The 24,060-nt window shown below is 45.6% G+C and overlaps 1 protein-coding gene across 2 annotated transcripts in view; it reads right to left on the bottom strand.

Annotated features, from left to right (window-relative positions):
* Positions 1 to 24,060, bottom strand: part of GUCY2F (guanylate cyclase 2F, retinal) — a 720,767-nt gene that overhangs the window by 287,111 nt on the left and 409,596 nt on the right. For both annotated transcript variants that reach the window (XM_069612625.1, XM_069612624.1), the window contains exon 10: positions 2,767 to 2,923. In XM_069612625.1, the coding sequence (XP_069468726.1) occupies positions 2,767 to 2,923 (157 nt within the window). The remainder of the gene's footprint in view (positions 1 to 2,766; positions 2,924 to 24,060) is intronic.

The following is a 24,060-nucleotide window of genomic DNA, read 5'->3' as shown; positions in this document are numbered from 1 at the left end:
AATGAGGGCCAGTGACAGCATGAGTGAGGCTGTTTTGAAGATCATAGCCTGAGAAGCAAATCCACCCTGAAGGGCTGGCAATTTCTAGAGGGTAGGCGATACAAGATTACATTAGATGCCCAGCATTACACACACTGGTTAAGGGGTTAATCTGGGATGTGTGCCAACTCTGCAATGTCTGCATTTGAACACTTTCATTACCAGTTCTTACCATTAACTAAAATAATCACATTTCATAAAAATGACTTGGAAAGTACACCAATCACATTACCAAACATGACAATTCTTAAAAACTAAATATTATAGAAGGGTGTAACACAGAATGATTCTAGCTTCATTCTCTCCATTATCTAGAGAAGTATATAAGTACCAGCATACCTATCAGTGTGATATAATCCGGGTTGGTCTTTTGTATTTTAGAGTTTTACATAGTTCCAAAACACTGGCTTGTGAAATTGTCATTTATAAACGTGCAGAAAAACCTTTGACTTTTACAAAAATGCAAAGCGTTCTTTTGTGTCAAACAAGAAGACTTTCAAATATGCTTGCCCGAGTCCTGCACCATCTGGTCCGCTCCCTTCTGTCTACCACCCCTTCCACTCAAATGGCCTGCATAAGAAGAAAGATCAAGTAATGGGCTAAATGATGCCACCAGTATGCGAGGAGGCAAACTTCACAGAAGACGGTACAGTAATGTACGAAATATTAGATGATTTGACCAGGATCACTGTATTGTCTGCTGGCAAAGCCAGGATACAAGCAGGAATGCTTTGGTTCCAAATTTGGATCCTTATTCATCTCTTGAACTAACAGTTTATGCTCATCGTTGGAGGTAATTGCCTAGGTTTTACAACACCCCATCTGAACAAACCAATTTCTAGACCTTCACCATAAGGATGACATGTTTGTTTTCATAGCAACCCCTATCTGGTGCAGGTACATTGCTGATAATAGCACTTGTTGTGCTGCTTGACCAAGTACATATTTATGTACTATTTACAGGTTTATGAACTTCAGACATAGGAAAGGCTCAGCCAGCCTTACAGAAATGTGCTATTCTAATCTTGCATAAGAACACATATCTCTGCAATGAGTGTTTAAGACACTGACCTAACTTCTGAACCATTGTGGCACTCAATTTACCAATATGCATTTCAAACGTGATTATTGCCCATGATCACCATAATTCCCACAGGAAGGAAAGAATGCTATAGGAGTTGTGCCACAAGGAACGAACACACAAACTATATATACCGGAGTGAACACAGAAAGCATTACATGATGAATTCATCGAGGCAGAATGTACTTGCCAAAACAGACATGCAATAGGTTTAGAGCCTCAGCACCATGCCATACAATATCCTGATGTGTGCTATTTAAGTCTGGTGAACAAAGGACTCTTACTTCTTTAGATCAGGCAGCCTTGTCGGGTCCCCTCCAAGATAGGGGCCCTGGGCAAGTGCCCCTTTTGCCCTCCCATAAAAACGTCTCTGACTCAACCCCAGATGCCACTTCGGCCCCTCTGAGAGATGTCCATCATGCTGAAGCACTCCACTTCACAGAACTGAGAACATTCAACCACATCATACTCATCCTCAAGGAGCTGCATGGCTACCCCTTTAAGCATGCATCATGTTCAAGACAGCCGGCAATCACAGCTAAAATATCACACTACCTAGCTGAGAAACTCACCATCTGAAGCGGCCAACACACCACTAGACATCATGGCACTGCCAGCTTGAAAACAAAGAACCGCAAGAGGGGAAAATAACTAGGAAACTGGCCTTTTCTGCAATGTGTCCTGTCTCTGCAACATGCTACCAATGTAGAAAAGACTGGCTCCCTCTTAAGTACACGTTAGGAAGGACCTGAACACCATACTCTTCAAAGAACATCTCGTCAATCACTGATCATGGCACTGAACCCTTCTTCTTCCCATCCGGAGGGCTGCCCCAAGCCCTGGTCCCTTTAGGCATTTCATCTCCACTGTGACATCCACACGCTAACTGTGCTTGCACTTTATAAATCCCATACGTGCATAACTATATATCTGCAGGGTAGAGCTGATGAGAGTTGCAGTTCCAAACATCTGGAGAGGCAAAGGTGGAGACCCCCTTCAAGGGATCTGCCGAACGCCCCTGTTTGGAAATGCTAAGGGTGAGCATCAAATCCACTAAAGACCACTGGAATACAGTTTCAGGAAGAAATTACAGTTTCAGGAGCAAAATAAAGTAAACATCCACAATGAGAAGCGATTAGGCTTATAACACACATTTTGAAAATATTACTTATATTTTTCATTGCATTTTGTGTATGATGTTGGGAATTAGATTAGCTGATGTACCGTGAAGGTTTATTTTTGTATACCATTATACAATAAAAAGGATTTCATTTATACAGAGGCAAGGAAGGCAATGCGTTGCCAAAATCTTAGAAAGGAGTGTAAAATAATGTGTATATTTGTAGAGCGCACGTTCACACCCAGAGGGGCATCTTGGCACTATTGACAGATAACAGATGTCCATTGTTACTCAACTTAATGGTGCTCATTTTATTGACCTTGGAAGGATGAAGAGATTCGAATTTGTGACCATGAGGTCAAATATAAGCACCTTTAGTGGAAGCATTAGTCCACTGAACCACATACCCGGTTCCAGTTGAACAGATGAGGATCTCGGTATGCACATGTGTGGGTCCATACATACATTTGACTTCGCCCACTGCATTGGCATTCCATAACTCACTATGAGAGAGCACCAAACGTACCTTGAGCTAAGAGCTCGCTGTGTGGTATTCGCTGTGTCTGTAACACTTCGTTGTAACCATAATCTGTTATTTTTAATACAAAACGTCCATCCACGACACAGTTCCCAGATTTGAGCCTCCCATGAACAAACTTCCTGTGGTGAAGGTATTTCATGCCCTGTAGAGAATGTAAAATAGGCAATTATTAGTGCTTCCGGTCATCTGCCGCTGACAAAATCTTTCTTATCCACGTGCATATAAGCACACACACACATGCACCCAATGGACCGGAGACATGAGGCAACATTACTGCATAGTAAATATAAGGGACTTTCCCGCGTGCAGGCGGGCCTCTGAATGAAAACATCAGAACGCTTTGGCCACCATTATTTGAGCTGTGTGGCACGCTGCACGTTGTCATGACCCACACCGGCTCTTGCTGATGAATCTCCAGATCTGCGGTGCCATTCCCACCTAAGGGATATAACAAAATGGCGGTAGTACATGTTTAAACAAGACTCTTGCGGCCTAATTTGAGTAGTTTTTCAATGGGGTTTTGCCATTATAAAATGCTTCTGTGAATTAGGCCATTAGCGCCAGATCATGAGTTGAGTGGTTATTGCCCATTTTGCATTGCGTCTACTGGACCCAATGGAGTTGGGGGGGTGCAATTACCAATGGTGGCAATTGCGCCGCGTTAAAAGCACCGAAAATGGCTGGAAAGCAGGATTTTTACCTTCAGTACAAAAACTGGAGGTAAAACTAAAAAATGTCCACCCAACTCATGGTAGGGCCAGTCCTTAAATGCAGTGGTAATAGCGTTACCGCCGCCTTTAAGGTCTACCGTCCAACTCATGATCAGGCCCGAATGTTTTCGAGTTACGAATTGGATGACTTGCTGATTACTTGAAGAACATCACTGTTACTGCTCTTTCCTAGTAATTTGTGGATGTCTTTAGGATGACTTTCTGATTACTAGAGAAGCATCTTCAGCAAACGGTTTGTTCCTGGTGGTCCTAGGAAGACTTTTTGATTACTGAAAATAACCCCAAACTGTTAGTTCCTGATCATTTTAAGCTGATTTTATGATTACTCTGTTCTTAACCCTGCTTTTATCTTTATTACTGCCTTTACTGTCTTTTTCTCCATTTCATCTTTTCTTCACTACATTGCTACAACGAAACAAACCACACAAAGCCTTGCACAACAGCACATGACAACTACAGACCGAAAATTCACATTTACACTCAGCGAACCAGCTCTCATGTGCTTTTTTTCCAGCTTAGTACTACTTCTTTACCACCCCCCCGCACACCTTACCCTCTTGCTTTTCAGATCCGCCAGATGCCAAGGGAACACTCAGTGCGTGGTATAAATATCCTTTAACATAGCTACCAACAGGCTATGATCTGGGCACACGCTGGCAGGGTCACAATACACTGATACCAAGATACGCCTAGGTGCTGTAAGTCCATTACGGTGGTGATGTGTGCAGTATAAACATATCTTAACATAACATGATTTGCTGCATATGCCACAAGCACTTTCCACACATTTTTGTTTATCTTTTACACATTTAAAATTGTGCTAGAAGATTTTAGAACAATTTGCTGATGAACACAATTTGGCATTTCATTTTTTTTAAATTATATGCAAAGAAGCTTAACATGGATATAAACATGTACAATGGAACAGCAGGGCCGGTGCAATGAATTTTGCCACCCTAGGCAAACTGTCAGATTGCCGCCCCACTCCAGATTCTAACCGTTCTCAATCAACCGTCCTCCCACCAACCTCTGCTCCCCCACAGCCTTGTGTTCACGAGATGTGTATTACCCTGCAGGAGGGGGTGACTTCTAGGCCAGCATGCATAAAAAGAAATCAACAAACAAATGTGGGGCAGCTCAAACCAGCAGCTCCAGGTCCCCTGACAGATTTGGCTCTATACCACGGATGCAGAGTCGATATCACCTTTGAAGGAGGCGGCAGGCCAGTTTGTCAGAGGGTTCACCCGACATATTCCATTTCCGCTCAGCTGCCCTATACTTGCGTTTTAGGGCTGCCAGATTGGAGTCGTACCAAGAGTTGCACTTTTTGGGAGACTTCAGATGGACCCTCATGACATGACATGACATTTTGTAAAGCTCAGGCAATATTATGTTACCACAGGTTGACAGAGCCTTTGAGCCACATATGGAAGTACTGTGGTTTAGGTGGACCTGGAGTGCTCGCTCCTGGGAAGCAAGCAGTAGAGCCACCCACACTGAGTGAGGACTGCAGTCTGCAGGGGGGGCTTTAGGCTCCATGCTGGCCACTGCCCCCCACAGTAGTTCCGCTCTCAGCCCCTGATGCCCTGCGCCCCAGCCATGGAGCCCCGGGGACGGGTGACGGCGCTGAGCCTGGCACTGGGCCTCGTCTCGCTGGTGGCGGTGCTGCTCATCACCGACACACTGCCATCTTCAGCAACCACACCCCAGTCCCCCACCCCCAATCTTGCTGAGATATCTCGCAGGCACTGACTCTGGCTTTGTTGATTTGAATAGTCTGCTTGGGGCTTGATGTGGAACCCATTCTTGAGCCGCCACATAGCCCTTCAATGCAGTTTTTCAGCATGTGTGTTCTGCAAGTAAGTAAGCACGTTTAACGTGGGTTTGCGCACTGGTACTTCTACTTACTTGGTTGGCAGTGTAGTCGGCACGGCACCTCGGTCCAGGTGTCCTCCTCACCTGTCCTGACTCCTGCGTCGTGGTCGTCGCACTGCACTGCAGCATTCATACCATTGAGTTGACGATCGGATCGGTCAAGGGGGCACGTATGGTGCTTGGTGGCGTGCTAATGCACATTGCACAGGTGCCAGCGCTGCCACCACGCCCATTCACCCATCGTGACCCTGACCCGGCCCCAAGTCCCAACTTTCACCGCGCCACCTGGTCTGCTGCTGCAGCCAGCCGTACTGCAGACAGTAACTAACAACAGGACCGGTGCTATCACCAGGCAAGGCAGTAGTGTGGGGGTGTTAAAAAAAAGCATTTTGCAGCTCTAACATTTCCAACATATAGGCAAGCGCCTAACCTTGCCTAGTGATAGCACCGGCCCTGTGGAACAGACACATGTTACACTGTTAAACCTTGTAATAGGGATTGCTCTTTAAAAGCATATACGTCATTGATGTATTTTATTAATGTTTGACTGGTACATTTAATTCCAAAGTCAAATGTATTATTATGACTGGTTCATCCACAACCTGAAAACGAAGCCATATACGTCTGAAATATATTAGTGTGTCCTCCTAGGGGAACTGGCCAAGGCCCAAGCCATACTAATATGGCCATAACATTTCTTATATACTAATCATTTCTAGTTTTACAAAGAGGCATGTTTCTGAGCAATTATTTTGTTTATTTTTCGCTTTAATGAACTAGTCATGAACAGAAAACAGAAAAAGTTGCCTGTGATAGGAAAATTACATCTATTAGCACTCTTATCGTCAGTTATCTTTAGATAGGTCCTTCAGATTACACACATACTTGTCCACCCTTTGTCCATTAGGAGTGTAGCAAGTACTTTAGATAATTGATGGTGATTGCTCTATTTTTGTTTGTATTTCATTGTTGTTTTATATAACACTACATTGTAATAGACTGCTTCAAAGCATTTCTAGAGGTAGGTGGGGAGGCTGACACAAGGGGGAAGGGGCTGATCATGTCCCACATGCAGATGGCCTTCAAGGTTAACGGTGCTTTCTTTTAACACCCTCCTATTCCTACGTTACGACAACAGTTCTTCATCGGATGGCACCAGACATGTGGGTCGACGCCTGGGGAATGATCCTGGAGTGCATGTGCAGAGCTACCAATGCTGGGTTCCTCCTTCTCATGCACTTTCTAGCATCATCACAACACTCCTTTGGTCTATTGTCATGGGAGTGATTGCACACTGTGGCCAATAATGTAAACACAAAACTCTCTTGTGCCACACAGGTACAGCTTCCAATGATGCTGTTCTTGAATGGCCTACTGTATGAACAGTATTCAAGTTCTGACCCATGCACATTATATCTGCTGTACCTAAGGTCTTGCACACCACTCTGTGGTGCAACACGCTCTTTCTGCAGACATGGCAAGAGTGATTACAATGGAGGAAACACTGCGTGAAGTGGATGGTTGGGGTGATTGGAAAAGGTTGGGTGGTGGGGCACCCTATGGTGAGGGTAGTGGAGTGAGTTTGGGAAGTGGGGGTTCTAGAGTGAGGTTGGGCCATGAGGTTGAATGGTCAGGTGCTGTGCTGGGGTGAGTTTAGGAGAAAGGGCGTTGAATGTTGAGGGAGTGTTAAAGTGAGTTTGGGGGATGGTGGTTGGTGTGAGGTGCTTGGGTGATGGTGGTAGCACTGATTAGTTGCCAACATACTGCACTAACACAACTGAATACAATTGTTAAGGACCAACAATCAATATTTAACAAAGACGAGGAGCTGAGTGACATCAGCAGAAGCACATTTTTACCAGATCAAGAATAGTGACGGCAGGGAACATCCCCATGCAATGTGAGGAGATTCAAAAACTGGCAACACATCTGCCGGGAATCAGCTGTAAAAACTCCACAGGACCAAACTGTACAGATACAAAGGACATACAATTACAAATCATCCAATGTAGCGTAACTCATCCACTGCAAGAAATGTCCACAAGGAAAGTATGCCGGTGAGACCTGCAAGGAACTACATCAAAGAATGAACCTGCACAGACACACCATCTTGAACCATAAAACAGAAACTCCTGTTGGCCAACACTTCACGCAAGATGGGCACATGCTGCATAACATTTCAATGATGGTACTGAAATGTAACCTCTCCAATACCACACAAAGAAGAACATGGGAGCTCAAGTACTTAAAGATTCTCAACCTGCAAAATGTTGGTCTGTATACAGACACAGGATGTATGCCACACTATGGCATACTTTGAGCCTGAGAACTTCAAGGCAACCACATCGACAGTACCAGAATATGACCTGCTGCTACTACCTCCCACAAACATTTTTTTTTAAAAACACTTTATTAAGTTTGCAATAAACAGTAATAACTTCACATAAATTAAACAATGTTTCACATTAAACCATCACAACCAATTTACAGATCATCTGAAGCATCATACTTCGTCCAGTCCAACAAAATAGCTACATCCAGTGAAACATAATAGTCAGACAGGTATACACAAAACAACACTAAAGACAACACAAGTGAGAAGAACGAAACAGAAGAAGAAGAGAAAAAAAAAAAAACACCCTCACCTCCACCTTATTCCAGCTTCTCCCATAGACTTCACATCCATTGGAACAGCCCTACTGTCATATCAATTATAAAGAACCACAAATGGTCCCCACCACTTCGTGTATTCCTCTTCTTTATCTTTATTTTTCAATGAAATCTTATCATACTGTGATAAAACATGCAACTCCATTAACCACTCTTCAACATTAGGCTTTTTCCTTCTCTTCCAAATCCTGAGAATCAGATTAATTGCTACCATGATGGCTCTGTCTATCCAGCAAGTATGTTTTCAAGCATGCACATATCTTTCTTTATGTGATAGTAAAATTATGTTTGCTTCGGATCTTTGCAAGTTTATTCCAAAAATCAAGTCAATCCTATCTATGACATCTTTCAAAAACAATTGCACTCTCGGACATTCCCAGAGCAAATGTAAAAGAGTGCCTCTACCAATATCACAACACCAGCATAAATTAGATGGAAGCCCTAATTTAAACATCTTAACTGGTGTCCAATACAGCCTTCCAATAACCTTCTGTAAAATCAAATGCAGACCCATGTCTGTTCCCAAGTTCAAATTCCCCTTCAGAATGTCTCTCAAATCCAATTCAGAAATGACCCTACCAACATCATGCGACCAATGTTCTTTCAATCCAGTCCATGCTAATTGAAGATTCTTATCAATAGGCATAAATTGTATATAAATTTGCACACAATATTCTTGACCTTCCAATAATTTATTAATCTCAGGTTTTTTCCCAACTGAACCACCAGTCATACCTATCCTCAAATTAATCATGGAAGCAAAAGCCAAGTATCTATTCATTTCTCTCTGACTTAAACCATATCTACACTGTAATTCCTCAAAACACAACAATTGGTCTCCATCCGTCGCATCCCTCAACCTCAGAATTCCCTTATTTATCCAACTAATCCAATTCAGACATTTATTATTTACTTGCAAAGCTTCATTATACCATATAGAAGCATCTGGGCTGAAGCCATAGCCCTGTCCATTTTCTCTAAACCACGACCCTATCACCTGTCTAGTTGCCACCACCGGGATTAGTTTCAACCGTTTATTTGGCAATTTATCCATACTATAAATATTCCCTAGATCATATGGTGCACACATATCCCTTTCCATACACAACCAAATTGGTTCCTTTTCGTGTATCTCTGTAAAGTAATATGAACTCTTTTTAAGTAAAAATGCCCTGGAATATTTCATTAAATCTGGATATCCAAATCCCCCTTCTTCAACACTCTGCATCAGTATGTACTTTGAAACACAAGGTTTTTTCCAGGATCCCATAAAAAGGATTGTAAGAGTTTATCAATTTTTATCAGCTGTTTTTTATACATCAACAAAGGGATGGATTGAATAACATACAAGAGCTTAGGCAAGAGGACAATTTTAATCGCATTCATTTTTGCCCATAAATTAATTGTCAACCTCTCCCATCTCTTTATCAGTAGCGATATGTTTGTAATTACATGGTCCAAATTATGTTGTAATAATTTACTCAGATCTCCAATAATATGTATTCCTAAATATGTGACCCCACCGGTGACCACTTACAATTCCATGAGCGCAAAATGTTATCATCACACGTTCTAGACAATGGAAAAATCTCAGTTTTATCCCAATTTACTTTATGTCCCGATAGTTCACCTACCTCCTTAAACATCTCTTTAACTATATCCCCACATACTTCTGGATTCGACAACAAAAGCAGCATATCATCTGCATACGATAACATTTTTACTTCAACCTCTCCAACCATAATTCCCTTTATCATTTCACATTGTCTAATGTATGCAGCAAGAGGTTCCAGCACCAAGTCAAACAAAAATGGTGATAATGGGCTAGCTTGTTGTCTGCCCTTCGACAGTGGAAATTAATTTGAAATTACTCCATTAACCAAAACTTGAGCCCTAACATCACAATGTATACACTCTACCATCTTCATGAATACTGGCCCAAATCCCATCTTTATCAACGTGTATTCCATAAATTTCCAATTAACCCTGTCAAAGGCTTTTTCAGCATCAAAAAAATCAATAACGGGGCGGATTCCAAGATGGCCACCGGGGCGACGAGTCGCGTCTGAATCGCACTCTCCCCGGGCCGCCGAAAAACGCACACTGAAGCAGCGTTTTGACCCGATCGGTGAGAGTTTTGCCCCCCTACACCCACGGAAGCCTCCGGTCTGGCCCCCAGACCAAAGGGGCGCGGGGATCGCTGAAAGCGAGCGAGGCGGCGACCGCCCCTCCCCCATCGGGAGCTCCCGGCAGACGAGATGGCAACAACGTCGGAAGAAATCGCGGAAGCCCGCACTCCGACATAAGGAAGGGGACCCCGAGATACAAGAGCGGGCTCCCTCCCGCCAGACGCCCCGCCGAGGCATACACCGAGGCATACACCGCAGGGGGATTGAGCCGGGAAGCAGCGGCGCCTGGGGTCGGCGCGGAGGGACCTCCGGCCCATCCCCCCTCATTGGTGAAAACACCCGGCACCGGACTCGGAGCGAAATACGCACACGGCGCAGGAAGAGGGTGAGTCCCCCCGCGCTCAGCGTGGGCATTTGGGGGCCCAGAGAAGGAAACACAGGGGTGTGAGGAGGAGTAGGAGAATCAAGACCAGGAGGAGTATCAGGCCCAGGAACACGGGATCACCCCGGGGGGCCCCCACAACGCACCTCACAGCCGCAACACAGCAGTGTCTATTTACCCCACAAAACAGGGGAGTACAGACGGTACCCCACAGAGAAGCAAAGAGGAGCGCGCCCACAGACAGCATAGTGGACGTCCCAGGGCATACGATCCGAACGCAGACAGGACACAGTAGCAGGGAACTGGGAGATCCCACAGAAGCGCGAGCCCAGCGGGCAACCCATTTGCTGACCAGACTGGCAACTCGAGCCGGGAAATATACAACCCAGCGCGAAAAGAGCCCACATAAGCGGCCCTAACTGGTGAAGATTCCTCACACGGGTGGGACGCAGGACACTCCAAGAAGACACCTCCGGGAGCTCCTCCACGGCGATGCCGTGCAGATCACGAGGGCAACACAAGAGCCCACGCACACCACTGGGAAAACTAACGGATCATGTCAAGGGCAAAAAACAAGAGCAACGCTCCCCATCAGACCCCACAAGCCACAAGGCAAGAAGCAAACATATTACAGCTGTGGTCAACGGACAATACAGCGCAAGTAAAAGGAAAGCCTCAGGACGTCCAACAAGGTGAAGACATGGCGCAGACGAACCCTCATCACCCACCCTCAAGGGATGACATGCAAGCATGGTTTCAGGAGATGCAAGAGAAATTCATGGCTTCAGTTCAGGAACAGTTCACGACGATGAAAGAAGACATGAAACAGGCGGTCCAGGACCTCAGGGTGGACGTGGCCAAACTAGAGGAGAGAACAGACATAATAGAAAGAACGTTGCAAGGAGTCGAGGAGGAAATGCGACGGACGAGTGAAACTCTGGAACACCTAGTGAGACTCACCCATAATCTGGAGATTCAAAGTGAGCTTTTGGAGAACCGCTCCAGGCACTCTAACATACGCATAAAAAACATGGCAGAAACGGTACTAGACAAAGATCTTCAGACGGCTGTTAAAGAGGTGTTCAGAGACATCCTGGACGAATCAGAGCCAGATGTAATCGGAGTGGACAGGGTCCACAGGGTTGGACCAAAGAGATCCGGAGCTCCTGGGGAGAGACCACGAGATGTACTGGTGTCGTTGTCCTCGTATACACAAAAAGAGCAGATTATGAGGAAAGCCAGAGAAATAGATCACATCAGGATGAACGGACAAGAAATCCAACTATATCAGGACCTGGCCCTGGTCACATTGCAAAAAAGAAGGGCGATGGGCCCTCTAGTCGGGGCTCTGGTGGCAAAAGGAATCCGGTACAAGTGGATCTTTCCCTTCGGGTTGACTTTCACATGGGAAGGAAAACAGAGAAGAGCGACCACCCGGGAAGAGGGTTTTAACATCTTGGGGCTTCAGGACGATGGGGAAGAAGGGGATCAAGCAACGTCTAGTGGAGAGCATAGGAGAAAACCCAAAGGATGGGATACGATCAAACAAAAAAGGCCAAACACGGGAAGAGAAGGCCGCAGGAAGATGCCATGATCGGAGAAACAGAAATGGAACGGCATGGGCACCTTTGTGGCAATCACACATTGCATCAGTGAGGGGGAAGAAGAGAGAAAAAACGCTACATCAGAGGCAGAGTCGGCGGCCCGGAGGGCTCCTTCGTCTTGGAATCCAGTAAGGACGAATGGTACTGTGGGGTTTAGAATCCCCCACAAAAAAGTCCCCCGAGAGGATGATGGGCAGGGAGCTGTGGGTGCAACGCCCTGGCAACAGTAGGAACCCTCGCCCTACTCGGGGGCAACTTGTTTGGTTCAAGGTTATTGGTTGGGGGGGGGTTAGGGGAAAGGGACAGGGGACTGGGGGGCACGAAAATAATGGCGACAGCAAAGCAAGGGATTCCAGATTTAATGATCCTGTATCTCACTAGATGGGGAAGGTCCGCATTGTAACCTATAACATAAGGGGGATGAATCATCCCACGAAAAGGGTGAAGCTAGAGAGGCTACTCAAAAGGGAAAAGGCAGATCTTCTGCTTCTCCAAGAAACACATATTAGAGCAAAGGACAAACAGAAAACCAGGCTAAGGGGGTTTAAAATATGGGCCCAGGCGAACTCCACAGGAAAAAGATCGGGGGTCCTAATTGCAGTGAGGGATGGATGGGACGCAAAAATAGAGGACGCCACCACAGATAGGGAGGGAAGGTATGTGTTCGCTAACGTGGTATTGGAGGGACATCGCATCACTCTCGTGTCCGTGTACGCGCCCAATGTGGGACAGGATGGCTTCTTGAGGGATACTCTGGGTAAACTGGAATCATTCGCAAAAGGGGAGGTGATTCTGGGGGGAGACCTGAACATAGCATGGGACCCAAATCTGGACAGGAGCACGGGTAGTGTACAAGGTCATGGGGCACCATCGAAGCGTCTCAAGCAACAAATGGACCAACTAGCCCTGAACGATGTGTGGAGGGAACTGAAGGGGGAGCAAAGGGGATATACATACTTCTCGGATGCGCATAACTCCATGTCGAGAATCGACTACTTCTGGGCCTCAGTTGGGTTTATGGGCAAGATCCAGGGGCTGGAAAAGGGGACAATCGCACTCTCAGACCACAGACCTTTGTGGCTAGATTTGAAACTCCCGGGGAAAACAAATGGTCTATGGAGGTGGAGGCTACCGGAGGACATAATCCGTGACCCGGTTACGGGGGAAACAATAAGGGAAATGATAGAAGAATATTTCACGCAAAATGACACTGGGGAAACTTCTATGTGCACGGTCTGGGAGGTGTTTAAAGCAGTGATCCGCGGAAGGATAATGACTCTGAAAATCACGAAAGAGAAACAGAGGTACATGTGGGAAAAAGAATTGGAAAGATCAATTACAGAACTGCAAGGGAAAATTGTGGCACAGCCCTCTAGAGATCTGAAGAGGGCGCTGAGGCATACACAAGGCCAACTAGAGATGCTACGCACTAAAGGGGCGGAAAGGAGTCTGATATACCTAAGACAATGGTACTATATTAAGGCAAACAAAGCAGATAGGCTTCTAGCGAGACAACTCTGTGCAAAACAAAAAGAAATTACGATCAAAAGCATTGCAAACACGGCAGGAGAAGACCTCACGCGCACACAAGACATAGGGGAAGTGTTCAGAGAATACTACCAAAAACTTTACTCCACAGACCACCCGGATGCAGACGCACAGGACACATATCTGAAAACACTCACCCTCCCACAAATCTCAGAAGCAGACAGACAGGCCTTAGAGGACCCTATTCAAGAAGAAGAAGTTAAAAAAGCAATAAATGACCTCCCAAAAAATAAAGCCCCAGGCCCGGATGGCTTCACGGCCCCATTCTATAAAACATATGCGGATCAGCTAATCCCTGTCCTTACCAGACTCCTAAACGCATTTAAAGATAGTGGTAACGTGACACCCACAATGAACGAAGCGAAGGTCCTAGTATTTCACAAGCCAGGGAAAGCCCCTCGGCCCCGGCCTCATATAGACCGATATCCCTAATAAACATCGACGCAACAATTTACACTAAGATTCTAGCCGCCAGACTTTCCCCGCTCCTCCCGAAGCTAATACATCTAGACCAATCAGGCTTTATCCCGGGAAGACAAACCCATGACAACCTTAGAAGGATCATCCACTTGGTGGAAAAAATTGGCATAAAGCAAACCCCTGCTCTTCTACTGGCAGTAGACGCAGAGAAAGCGTTTGACCAGGTGGAATGGTCCATGCTGTTTAAGACCTTGCACTTCATGGGATTCGGGGAGAACTTTATAGCACGAATAAAAGCAAACTATAATGACCCAACCTGCAGAGTGGCAATCAATGGGGAGGTTACTGAAAAGGTCCACATATCCCGCGGAACAAAACAGGGATGCCCGCTTTCCCCTCTATTATACGCTATCTTCCTAGAACCCCAGCTACTCAAATTAAGAGAAGCCACACACATTAAAGGGATAGACATGGCAGGCATACAGCACAAGGTAACCGCATATGCGGATGATATGCTGCTAGCATTAGAAGAGCCGGGCCATACATTGGTGGAAGCGGTAAGGGAGCTAGAAGAATTTGGGGCCATCTCAGGCCTAAAAATTAATATGAACAAATCGGAAATCCTAATACTGGCGGGTGACAGGGGGAGATAGAAAGAGAGGCCAAGTCACTGAACCTCAAGATAGCAGAGCGCGGCATTAAATACTTGGGTATAACGCTTACACATAGGGTTGATCAACTATATGGGAATAACTATCCACAGCTACTAACAAAGCTTCGTAGAGATTTGGAGAGATGGACTCCCCTCCTGATTTCCTGGTGGGGCAGGATCCAAGCGGTAAAGATGACTATCCTTCCAAAAATACTATACTATTTCCAGGCCCTCCTGATAGGGGTACCCAGATCATTCTTTAAAACATTGTCAAAGGCAATCACAACATTTGTGTGGAAGGGGAAAACGCCAAGACTTGCTAGGGCTGTCATGTCCACCCCAATAAGGGAAGGAGGGCTGGCGCTTCCTCACTTCCAGAAATACTACCAAGCGGCACAGTTAAAAGTACTACGGGAATGGCTAGGAGATGACCCACAACCGATCTGGGCAGCGCAGGACAGAGCAGTGGCTCGTTATCATCAGCTGTAACCGCCGGCAGGCGGATCACGCCGGCGGCCAGCTCAAAGGCCACTCTAAGGCCTGTTGAGAGCCTGTTTGGAGCGCCAGGGGCCACGGACCCTAATCTTATGTGAGTAGTAGGAATACCCTTAGTCTATACCATTGTGCTTTCTGGTATGTCCTCTGCTACTCCGTACCCATGAACATTTGAACTCGGTTCTTTAACTGTTTGCTACATACGCTCATGCTTCCAACTCCGCCACCTCTATGCATTACTGCTGCCACCTCTTTAATAGTACAGGCATTTTAGCACCTAGGCGCCCGGTCCCCACCTGCATTGTGTTGTGCCCTAAGGTCGCCTAGACCCCACCTGCATTGTGTTGTGCCTTATGGTCGCCTAGACCCCACCTGCATTGTGTTGTGCCCTAAGGTCGCCTAGACCCCACCTGCATTGTGTTGTGCCTTATGGTCGCCTAGACCCCACCTGCATTGTGTTGTGCCCTAAGGTCGCCTAGACCCCACCTGCATTGTGTTGTGCCTTATGGTCGCCTAGACCCCACCTGCATTGTGTTGTGCCTTATGGTCGCCTAGACCCCACCTGCATTGTGTTGTGCCCTAAGGTCGCCTAGACCCCACCTGCATTGTGTTGTGCCCTAAGGTCGCCTAGACCTCATTCGCATTGTGCTGCGCCCCACCTATACCGCCAATGCCCCTTACACACCACCCCTCTGCACATCACCTCAGCCCTAGCATGTTACCCTACCTGACTGCGATCATGTTCCCTTTCTGTGTCATGCAAAGTAACATACCCTGCACTGGCAACAGTTACCTAGCCCATAATAATGGTTTAGTCAGACCCGCCTGCCTAAGACACCACCCGATCACCTGCCCTACACCATTCCTGCCCACTACACCAGCCTTCCCCCCGGATACCAAGTCCGCCCATCCCACCCATAGACATGCACACGCTCTGCATGTCGCAGCAAATACTCACCTAGCTGTCCATAAGCAGAACCCCATCAACATGAGAGCATCATGCCATACCATCGACCACAACACCTCCACATTAGCTAACCCAACTAACTCCCATAACACTACCCTCATTCCCTCCGATCGGAACTCTAGACTTGGCGCCAGAACCCACCACAGACCCAGCAAAGGCCCAGCAAATCCACCCACTCCTTGGAACCCATGCACATTAAAAGACAGAAACCTGAGACTCGGCTCTCGGTTCATAACCCCTAAAACACTCGCCAAAAAACACTCCTCTCATCCCGCACACAGTCAAGCAAACTCCACTCAAACTTTGAACATCACCCAATCAGCCTCCTTGAGTACATCTGAACAACCACTAATCAAGGGCGCCCTTGTCAATGCCCGCTCCCTGGTCGCCCATGCGCTAGATATCGCAGACTTCATCTCTGTCAACAATCTACACTTCCTGGCTATCACGGAAACTTGGCTGCACCAAGCAGCAGGCCCAGCCTTATCCCTCGCCATCCCAGAAGGTTATTCAATACTAAGGAAAGACCGGGACACAGGCAAAGGAGGAGGAGTAGCCTTCATCGCTAAAACATCCCTTGGACTTAGATTAATCCCGCCGCCTAGCTTCCGATCTGCAGAACTTCTGTCAGCTAAGCTCCAACTCTCTGCCACACAAACCATACTATTACACCTCCTTTACAGACCTCCAGGCCCCATCACCACATTTGAGGAAGAGATATCTGACCTCTTGACCACCAACACCAAAACAGGATCTCAAATTATCCTTCTTGGCGACCTCAACCTCGGTCTCGGCGACCCAAACGATACCAATGCGCTCTCCCTGGAAAGCACCATCTCCCAACTAGGGTTCAAGCTCAGAATCACAGACCCTACCCACAACAAAGGCAGGACCCTGGACTGGCTAGCGGATCTCAACTGCTCTACGACCATTACAAAAAACGAGCAAACTGCTTGGTCTGACCACCACGCCATCTCCTTCTCCATTCAAGGGAAATCACAACCAAACTTTCCAACCCCTACCATCCCCCAAACCCTCACCAGAAACAACCGCAACATTACTTTACAAAACCTCTGCCCACTTATAGACAATATCTGTACCCCTACAAACTACGCCAACCTAGATGCAGAGAAACTCGCTGACCTCTACAACAAAACGTTAGAATCAGCAATAGACACCATCGCCCCACTCAAACTCACCAAAGCCAAACCGGCAGCCCATATGAACAAATGGTTCACACCAGAGCTAAAAATCCTCCGAAACTCCAAACGAGCCGCAGAAGCCACCTGGAGAAAAACGCCCAACCTTTCCAACAAAACTCAACTCTCGATAGCAGCCACCACCTACAAAACTGCTATCCTTAAGGCCAAAAAAGAGACATACGATAACAGAATTGAGAACGCCAAATCTAAAACAAAAGAGCTCTTCAATATCCTTAGGGAACTCGAATCCCCCCCCACTCTGGCTGAAACCTGCGTGAAAGATGCAGACTGGTGTGAGAGGATTCAAAAAGCCCTTGCAGACAAAATCACCATGTTACAATCCAAAATCGAACAGAAAAAGCTCAGCCTATCCAAAAAAACAAACCGCCCTCCGCCCACCACCCCCAAAACACCTACCTGCCCCCCCTTCTCCTTCTCACCAGTTTCCACTAAAGAAGTAGAAAGCATCATTAAGGGCCTCAAGCCCTCTAGATGCCAAGGGGACTCATGCCCAGCCCCCATCATCCAAGAAGGCGCCAACACTCTGGCCCCCTTCATAACAGCCCTCATCAATGCATCCTTCAAATCAAGCTCAGTGCCCAGTAGCCTCAAGGAGGCCTGGGTCATGCCACTTCTAAAAAAACCTAATCTAGACCCCAATAACCCAACTAATTACAGGCCAATCACCACCGTTCCCTACATCCTGAAGATCCTAGACAGAGTGGCCTACCTGCAAATACAGAAGCACCTGGAAGACAACAATCTCCTGGGTCTCAGACAATCCGGCTTCAGGCCAAGGCATGGAACAGAGTCAGCCCTACTGGACCTAAAAATCCAGATGGACGAGGCAAAGGACAAGGGTAATCTAGCCATTCTCCTACTGCTAGATCTATCAGCTGCCTTCGACCTCGTCGACCATCAGATCCTCACAGAACATCTGAGGACCTCAGCGGCCTTCTCTAACCAGGCGACTGCCTGGATCCAGTCCTTCCTAACCAACCGAACCACCCGGGTCTTCTCCCCAGGGGCATCAGCACTCCCTGTCCCCATCACCTGCGGCGTTCCTCAAGGCTCGTGCGTCTCGCCGACTCTATACAATATCTTCACAAAGCTATTGTTTGACCGCCTAGATAATCTAGGTGTCACTTACACAAACTATGCTGACGATACCCAGGTTCTCATCACCCTATCAGGGTGCTACGACGAGGACTCCACCAAAATCAACAACCTTTATTTAGAGATCCAAGCCTGGATGGCAGAGCACGGCCTATGCCTCAACGATGAGAAAACTGAGCTCCTCATTGTCGGCTCCCAACCGCGGCTAAACAAACTAGACCCCCGTTACGCGTCCATCAACATTGACGGTAACCTAATCACAGTAGCCAAAGAAATTAAAACCCTTGGGGTTTATCTAGACTCCACTCTCTCACTCAAAAGACAGGTGAACGCAACTGCCTCTTCAACAGCTTACACCAATAAGCTCATCAACGCCTGCAAACCTTTCCTATCACCCTCTAGCTGCATTACACTAGCCAGAGCGTTAGTGCTCTCAAAAATTGACTACTGCAACACCCTCTTTCTTGGCTCATCAGAACACAACCTGAACAAACTACAGGTACTGCAAAATAATGCCATCAGAGCAGCCCGCAGTATCCCACGAAACGCCCACATCTCCAGCTTCAGACAAGATGCTCACTGGCTCCCAGTACGAGACAGAATCTCCCTCAGATCCCTCGTCATCGTCCATAAATGCCGCTCTAACGACGCACCCAAATACCTGGCAGACAAGTTCCACAATCACACCTCAACTAGACCAACTAGAACACCATACGCACACTGCCTCTCCGTTCCCAAATTCTCTCTAAAAAAAGCAGGCGGCGCCAGCTTCCCGGTCCTAGCTGCCAAACTATGGAACGCTTTGCCACCACACCTTAGAGCAGAACCCTCATTTTGGACTTTTAGAGCCAAAACAAAAACATGGCTTTCCAACAAAAACGCCGCTTAATGCACTTCCTCTCTGCTTGCCTCTGTTGACCACCTGTAACCCGGTCTACTACACCGTTGTTGTTTTATCACAATCTGTACTGTATATTTTTGCCATGCTGTAACTGTTTTTAAGTCTCCGGCGCCCAGCTACCCCAGGGTTCGGTGCGCGGTACAAATAAATAAACTAAACTAAACTAAACTAGAACTCCATTAGCAGAACTCCTCTGGAAACAGAAACAGCATAGACACCCCAATATAGGGATTAGCGAAATAAAGAAAACAACGATGGAGGCGTGGGACACACAAACAAGAAAGGGAGTAATGACCACCACGTTAGGCCCATTCACCCCTATCTGTAGGAACCCGCTATTCCCACCAGGGATGGGGCAGGGGGCATACAAATCCTGGGAGGAGGTAGGGATAACAAAAATAGGGGAAATGTTCCTCAACAAGGAAATTAGACCATACGAAACATGCCTCCCTCCCTCAGCACGCAACACACGGGAGAAATTTAGACACGAACAACTCAAACACTGGCTGAAAACCCCGGACTAGCGCAGGCAGCCACGAGAACTCTTACCCCATTTGAGACATATGTCACAACAAACTCCGGGGCAAAGAAATGGGTCTCGATCCTATACACCTTTATTAATACACAGGATGAAGAAATTAAGTGGTCATATATGATTAAATGGAACAAAACACTGGGGGAGGAACCGACAAGAAAACAGTGGGAGGACCTATGGACTCTGATCCCAAAAATGACAAGATCAGCACAAACAAGAGAAATGTGGACAAAAGTCATCACACAGTGGCACTACACCCCAGAGAGACTTCACACAATGTTCCCTAATTCGTCAAACCTCTGCTGGAGGGAATGTGGAGAGGTGGGGACATGGAAACACATATGGTGGACAATGAAGGGAATAGTCCCCTTTTGGGAAGAAGTTAAGGAAGAAATGGGCAAAATATTTCCAGAGGTGGGACAACTAGGAGAAGACGTCTGGTTATGTGGAATGAGAGACGACAGGGCAAGAAGATTTAATAAAACACAATTGAGAAGCTTTATGGGTCTCCTCATAGCGGCATGGACAACAATAGCCCACAATTGGAAGAAGAAAGACACCCCACTCATCTACACATGGCTTCAAAAAGTCTGGGCCCAGATGGCGATGGAAAAAGTCACACACACAATTCAGGGAACGAGAGACAGGTTCATTAAGGAATGGGGAGGAGTTCAGGAGTACCTCCAGTCAGACTTTATGGAACAATGGTGCCCACACAACATCAAAATATCAGACATCTTCAATGCATAATGCAATGCCGGAAGCAAAACTCACGTGTCCCCGAGGGGGGGAGGGGCGGGTAGGATTTCGGGGGGGGGAAGTTAATGTAATGTTGAATACATGTTGACTTGTTGAAAATAATAAAGACAATTTGAGAAAAAAAAAAAAAAAAATAACCTTATTCGAGTTCTTCCCATAATGTTCACCAATCACATTCAACACAGTTCTAATATTATCATAACCAAACCGTCCTGGAATGAAACCTACCTGAGATTCATCAATCAGATCCCTCATACATGACATTAATCTATTTGACCATATTTTTTTAAACATTTTGAAATCTACATTTAGCAAAGAAATAGGCCTGTAGTTTCCACAATTTTTATGATGTTTATTAGGTTTCGGAATTACTATAATTAATGCTTCCTTCATTGAATGACACATTAGTCCTGATGCTATAAATTCATTGTAAAGCTCACATAAAGTTGGTGCCAATTGAGTATCATACTTTTTATAGAATTCCAAAACTATACCATCCGGCCCTGGTGATTTCCCATCTTTCATTTGTGATACGGCAGTACATACTTCAGTGACTTCAATCGCAGAAGCAGGGCTTGTTTTTCAAGAGCTAATTTCAAAATGGAAATCTTTTCAAAGAATACCTCCAAACTATTTGTATTAGGATAAAGATCTTCCCTATACAGCTTCTCATAAAAATGTCTAAAATATTCACAGATTTCTCAATTTCTGTGTAAAGTATCACCCTCTTCTGTTTGAATAGAAGAAACACATGTATCAGTTATCCTTTTAAGCTTGTTAGCCAATAATTTGCCATTTCTATCCACAAACTCCCAAAAACGCTGTTTCGAGTAAAACATGCCTCTACCTGCCAAATTCTGTACATGACTCTTTAACTCTGCCTCTAATTTTTTCAATTTTAGCTTATTTTGACTCAAGCCATCATTAGGAGAAACCTTTTGCATTTCTGTAACTTCTACTTCTAAATTTCGAATCTCTTCCTGGTTTTTCTTCTTCGCATGAGTCGTTCTACTTATCAGTTCCCCCCTTAATACCGCCTTAAAACAGTCACAAACATATCTGATACCAGCTGAATCTTTATTTTCTTCAAAATAATGAGTGATAAGTTCATCCAATCCCACTGTAAGCAAATTATCCTTTAGTGCGCTGGCTTGCATTCTCCATCTTCTAGTTTTGTCACTCACAGTTTTCAAAATCACCTGCATATCCAATAGTGCATGATCATAGATAGCCCTTTCCAGAATATTAGAGGGCACCACCTGATCACTAAGTGTATTACTAATTTAAAAAAAACAATTCTTGAGTGCGAATCATGTACAGGTGAATAAAATAAATAATCCTTTTCATCATGATGAAGCTCTCTCCATATATCTATTAGCCCATATTTGATTATAAATGTCCTTAGTTCTTCACTAATCTTTTCACTATAATATCTGCATTCTGACTTCCGGTCTATCTTAGTATCCATCACTAAATTAAAGTCAATTCCCAGAATTAATGACTCACCTTCCATACCATGTATCAAGGAGCCTAATTGACTGAAAAAAGACGTATTTGGTGAGCATGGCGCATATACAGTTCCAACTATCATTTTCCTACCATCATATAGTATGTCAAGCAATAAAATTCTACCCTCTTCATCTACAACTGACTTCTCAATCTTAATCAGTAGACCCCTCCTAAACAATATACTCACTCCTCTAGACCTAGAATCATAACAATTTAAAATGACCCGAGAATACTTCGAGTTGGACAAATATCTTTCACTCTGCTCATTTAAATGAGTTTCCTGAAGGAAAATCACATCAGCCCTACTCCCCCACAACCTTGCCAAAACCTTACGCCTTTTCACAGCATTACCAATCCCCTTAACATTCCATGAAATGGAAGTCAATATAGCCATGTCACTATGTTCAGCCTAAATATAGTTATACAACAATCTACATATTCTGGAGGGAGGGACCGTAAAACAGAAACCGACAAGTAAGGGCAGGGTGCACGCAACAACAAAAGACACATATAAAGATAAACCAACATAAAGCTTGACCTTTGCATAACATTTCCAGTCTGATGAACATCAGACACAAAATAAGCATTAATATGTACATCAAATGTCAGAGCAGAAACGATTGGTCCCATTATTCAAGAAAAAGCATGCCCAGCCAACAGTGGAAACCTCACCATCGGAACAGTACTAATGTATTTTTGTATTTGCCACTGTGTATCCTAGTCATGAAGACACCGTCAAATCGAGGCAGCACTAGGATACATTGGGGCATAGCACCTGGGAAGCTTTGGGAATATGTTTTTATTAGTTCCACCATATGCAAGCAAGTAGGCCAAGCAACTCAGGTTAACCTACTGTACCACCCAGAAACAGCCACCTCTGACCATATTTTAGTCCCCACACGCGGGCGCACAGTGTTTTTCTTAGTCAGGTGCAGCATTATAATCACTGCAAGAAATAATTTGGCCGTGACTGCTAGGATGATGCTTATACACGTTGTAATTGGAAAAACCTGAGTTTGCTTATAACATTGGAAAATGCATACCACTGTACATGTGGGAAAACCGTACTGTGCAAGGAAGTTGAGAAAAAGCATATCCTTTTCTTGTCAACCTGTGTGCCTTTGAATCTACCATTTTGGAATCTGTCTAGGTTCATAGATACATGTTTTGGAGAACTCATTTCTCCGTCTTTGTTTAAAGCACATTTCGCTTTTCAGAGCGGCATTGCTGCTGAATGAACAACTTGTACATTTCTTGGATACTGCTCAATGCATTGCAACTTTAAAGATGGCTGAATCGTTTACCAGCACGACCCACCCACTAACTCCAGCTCCCAGTATGCTGAGTGTTTTCTTCTGGCTGCATAAATCCATGGTGATGGTATTAGGTGGGGACCAGCCTGCGCAGTGCTCGATCGTCACTGGAGTTAGTTTCAAAGCAGAGAGGGTTTGAAGAGATCACAGATTGTGGCAGACAAACATGAGTAAGGGAAGGGATAGGTGAGTCAGATCAGAAGAAGTTGTTGTGTAAAGATATGGGCACTGGGGAGCTGGGTTGTGGTTTAGAAGAGCTCTCAAGGTTGCCATGGCTGTGCAGGAGGGGGGCATCCAGTCCTGTTTTTCCCCCGTTTGATTCTGGGATTGCAGCTTTTCCTTCCCTTTTGAAATTTAGGAAAACTGCAAGTCCCATAATTCCAAACAATAACATGACTGGATGACCTTCTCATGCATGGACATGGGACAGTTGAGAGCTCTGGGTTTTTCAGACTTCCATGTAAGAATATT

The sequence above is a fragment of the Ambystoma mexicanum genome, chromosome 5p (genome assembly GCF_040938575.1).
Source record: "Ambystoma mexicanum isolate Mex_15411 chromosome 5p, UKY_AmexF1_1, whole genome shotgun sequence".
NCBI classification, from domain to species: Eukaryota; Metazoa; Chordata; class Amphibia; order Caudata; family Ambystomatidae; genus Ambystoma; species Ambystoma mexicanum.
This window is presented reverse-complemented; position numbering and strand designations above follow the sequence as displayed.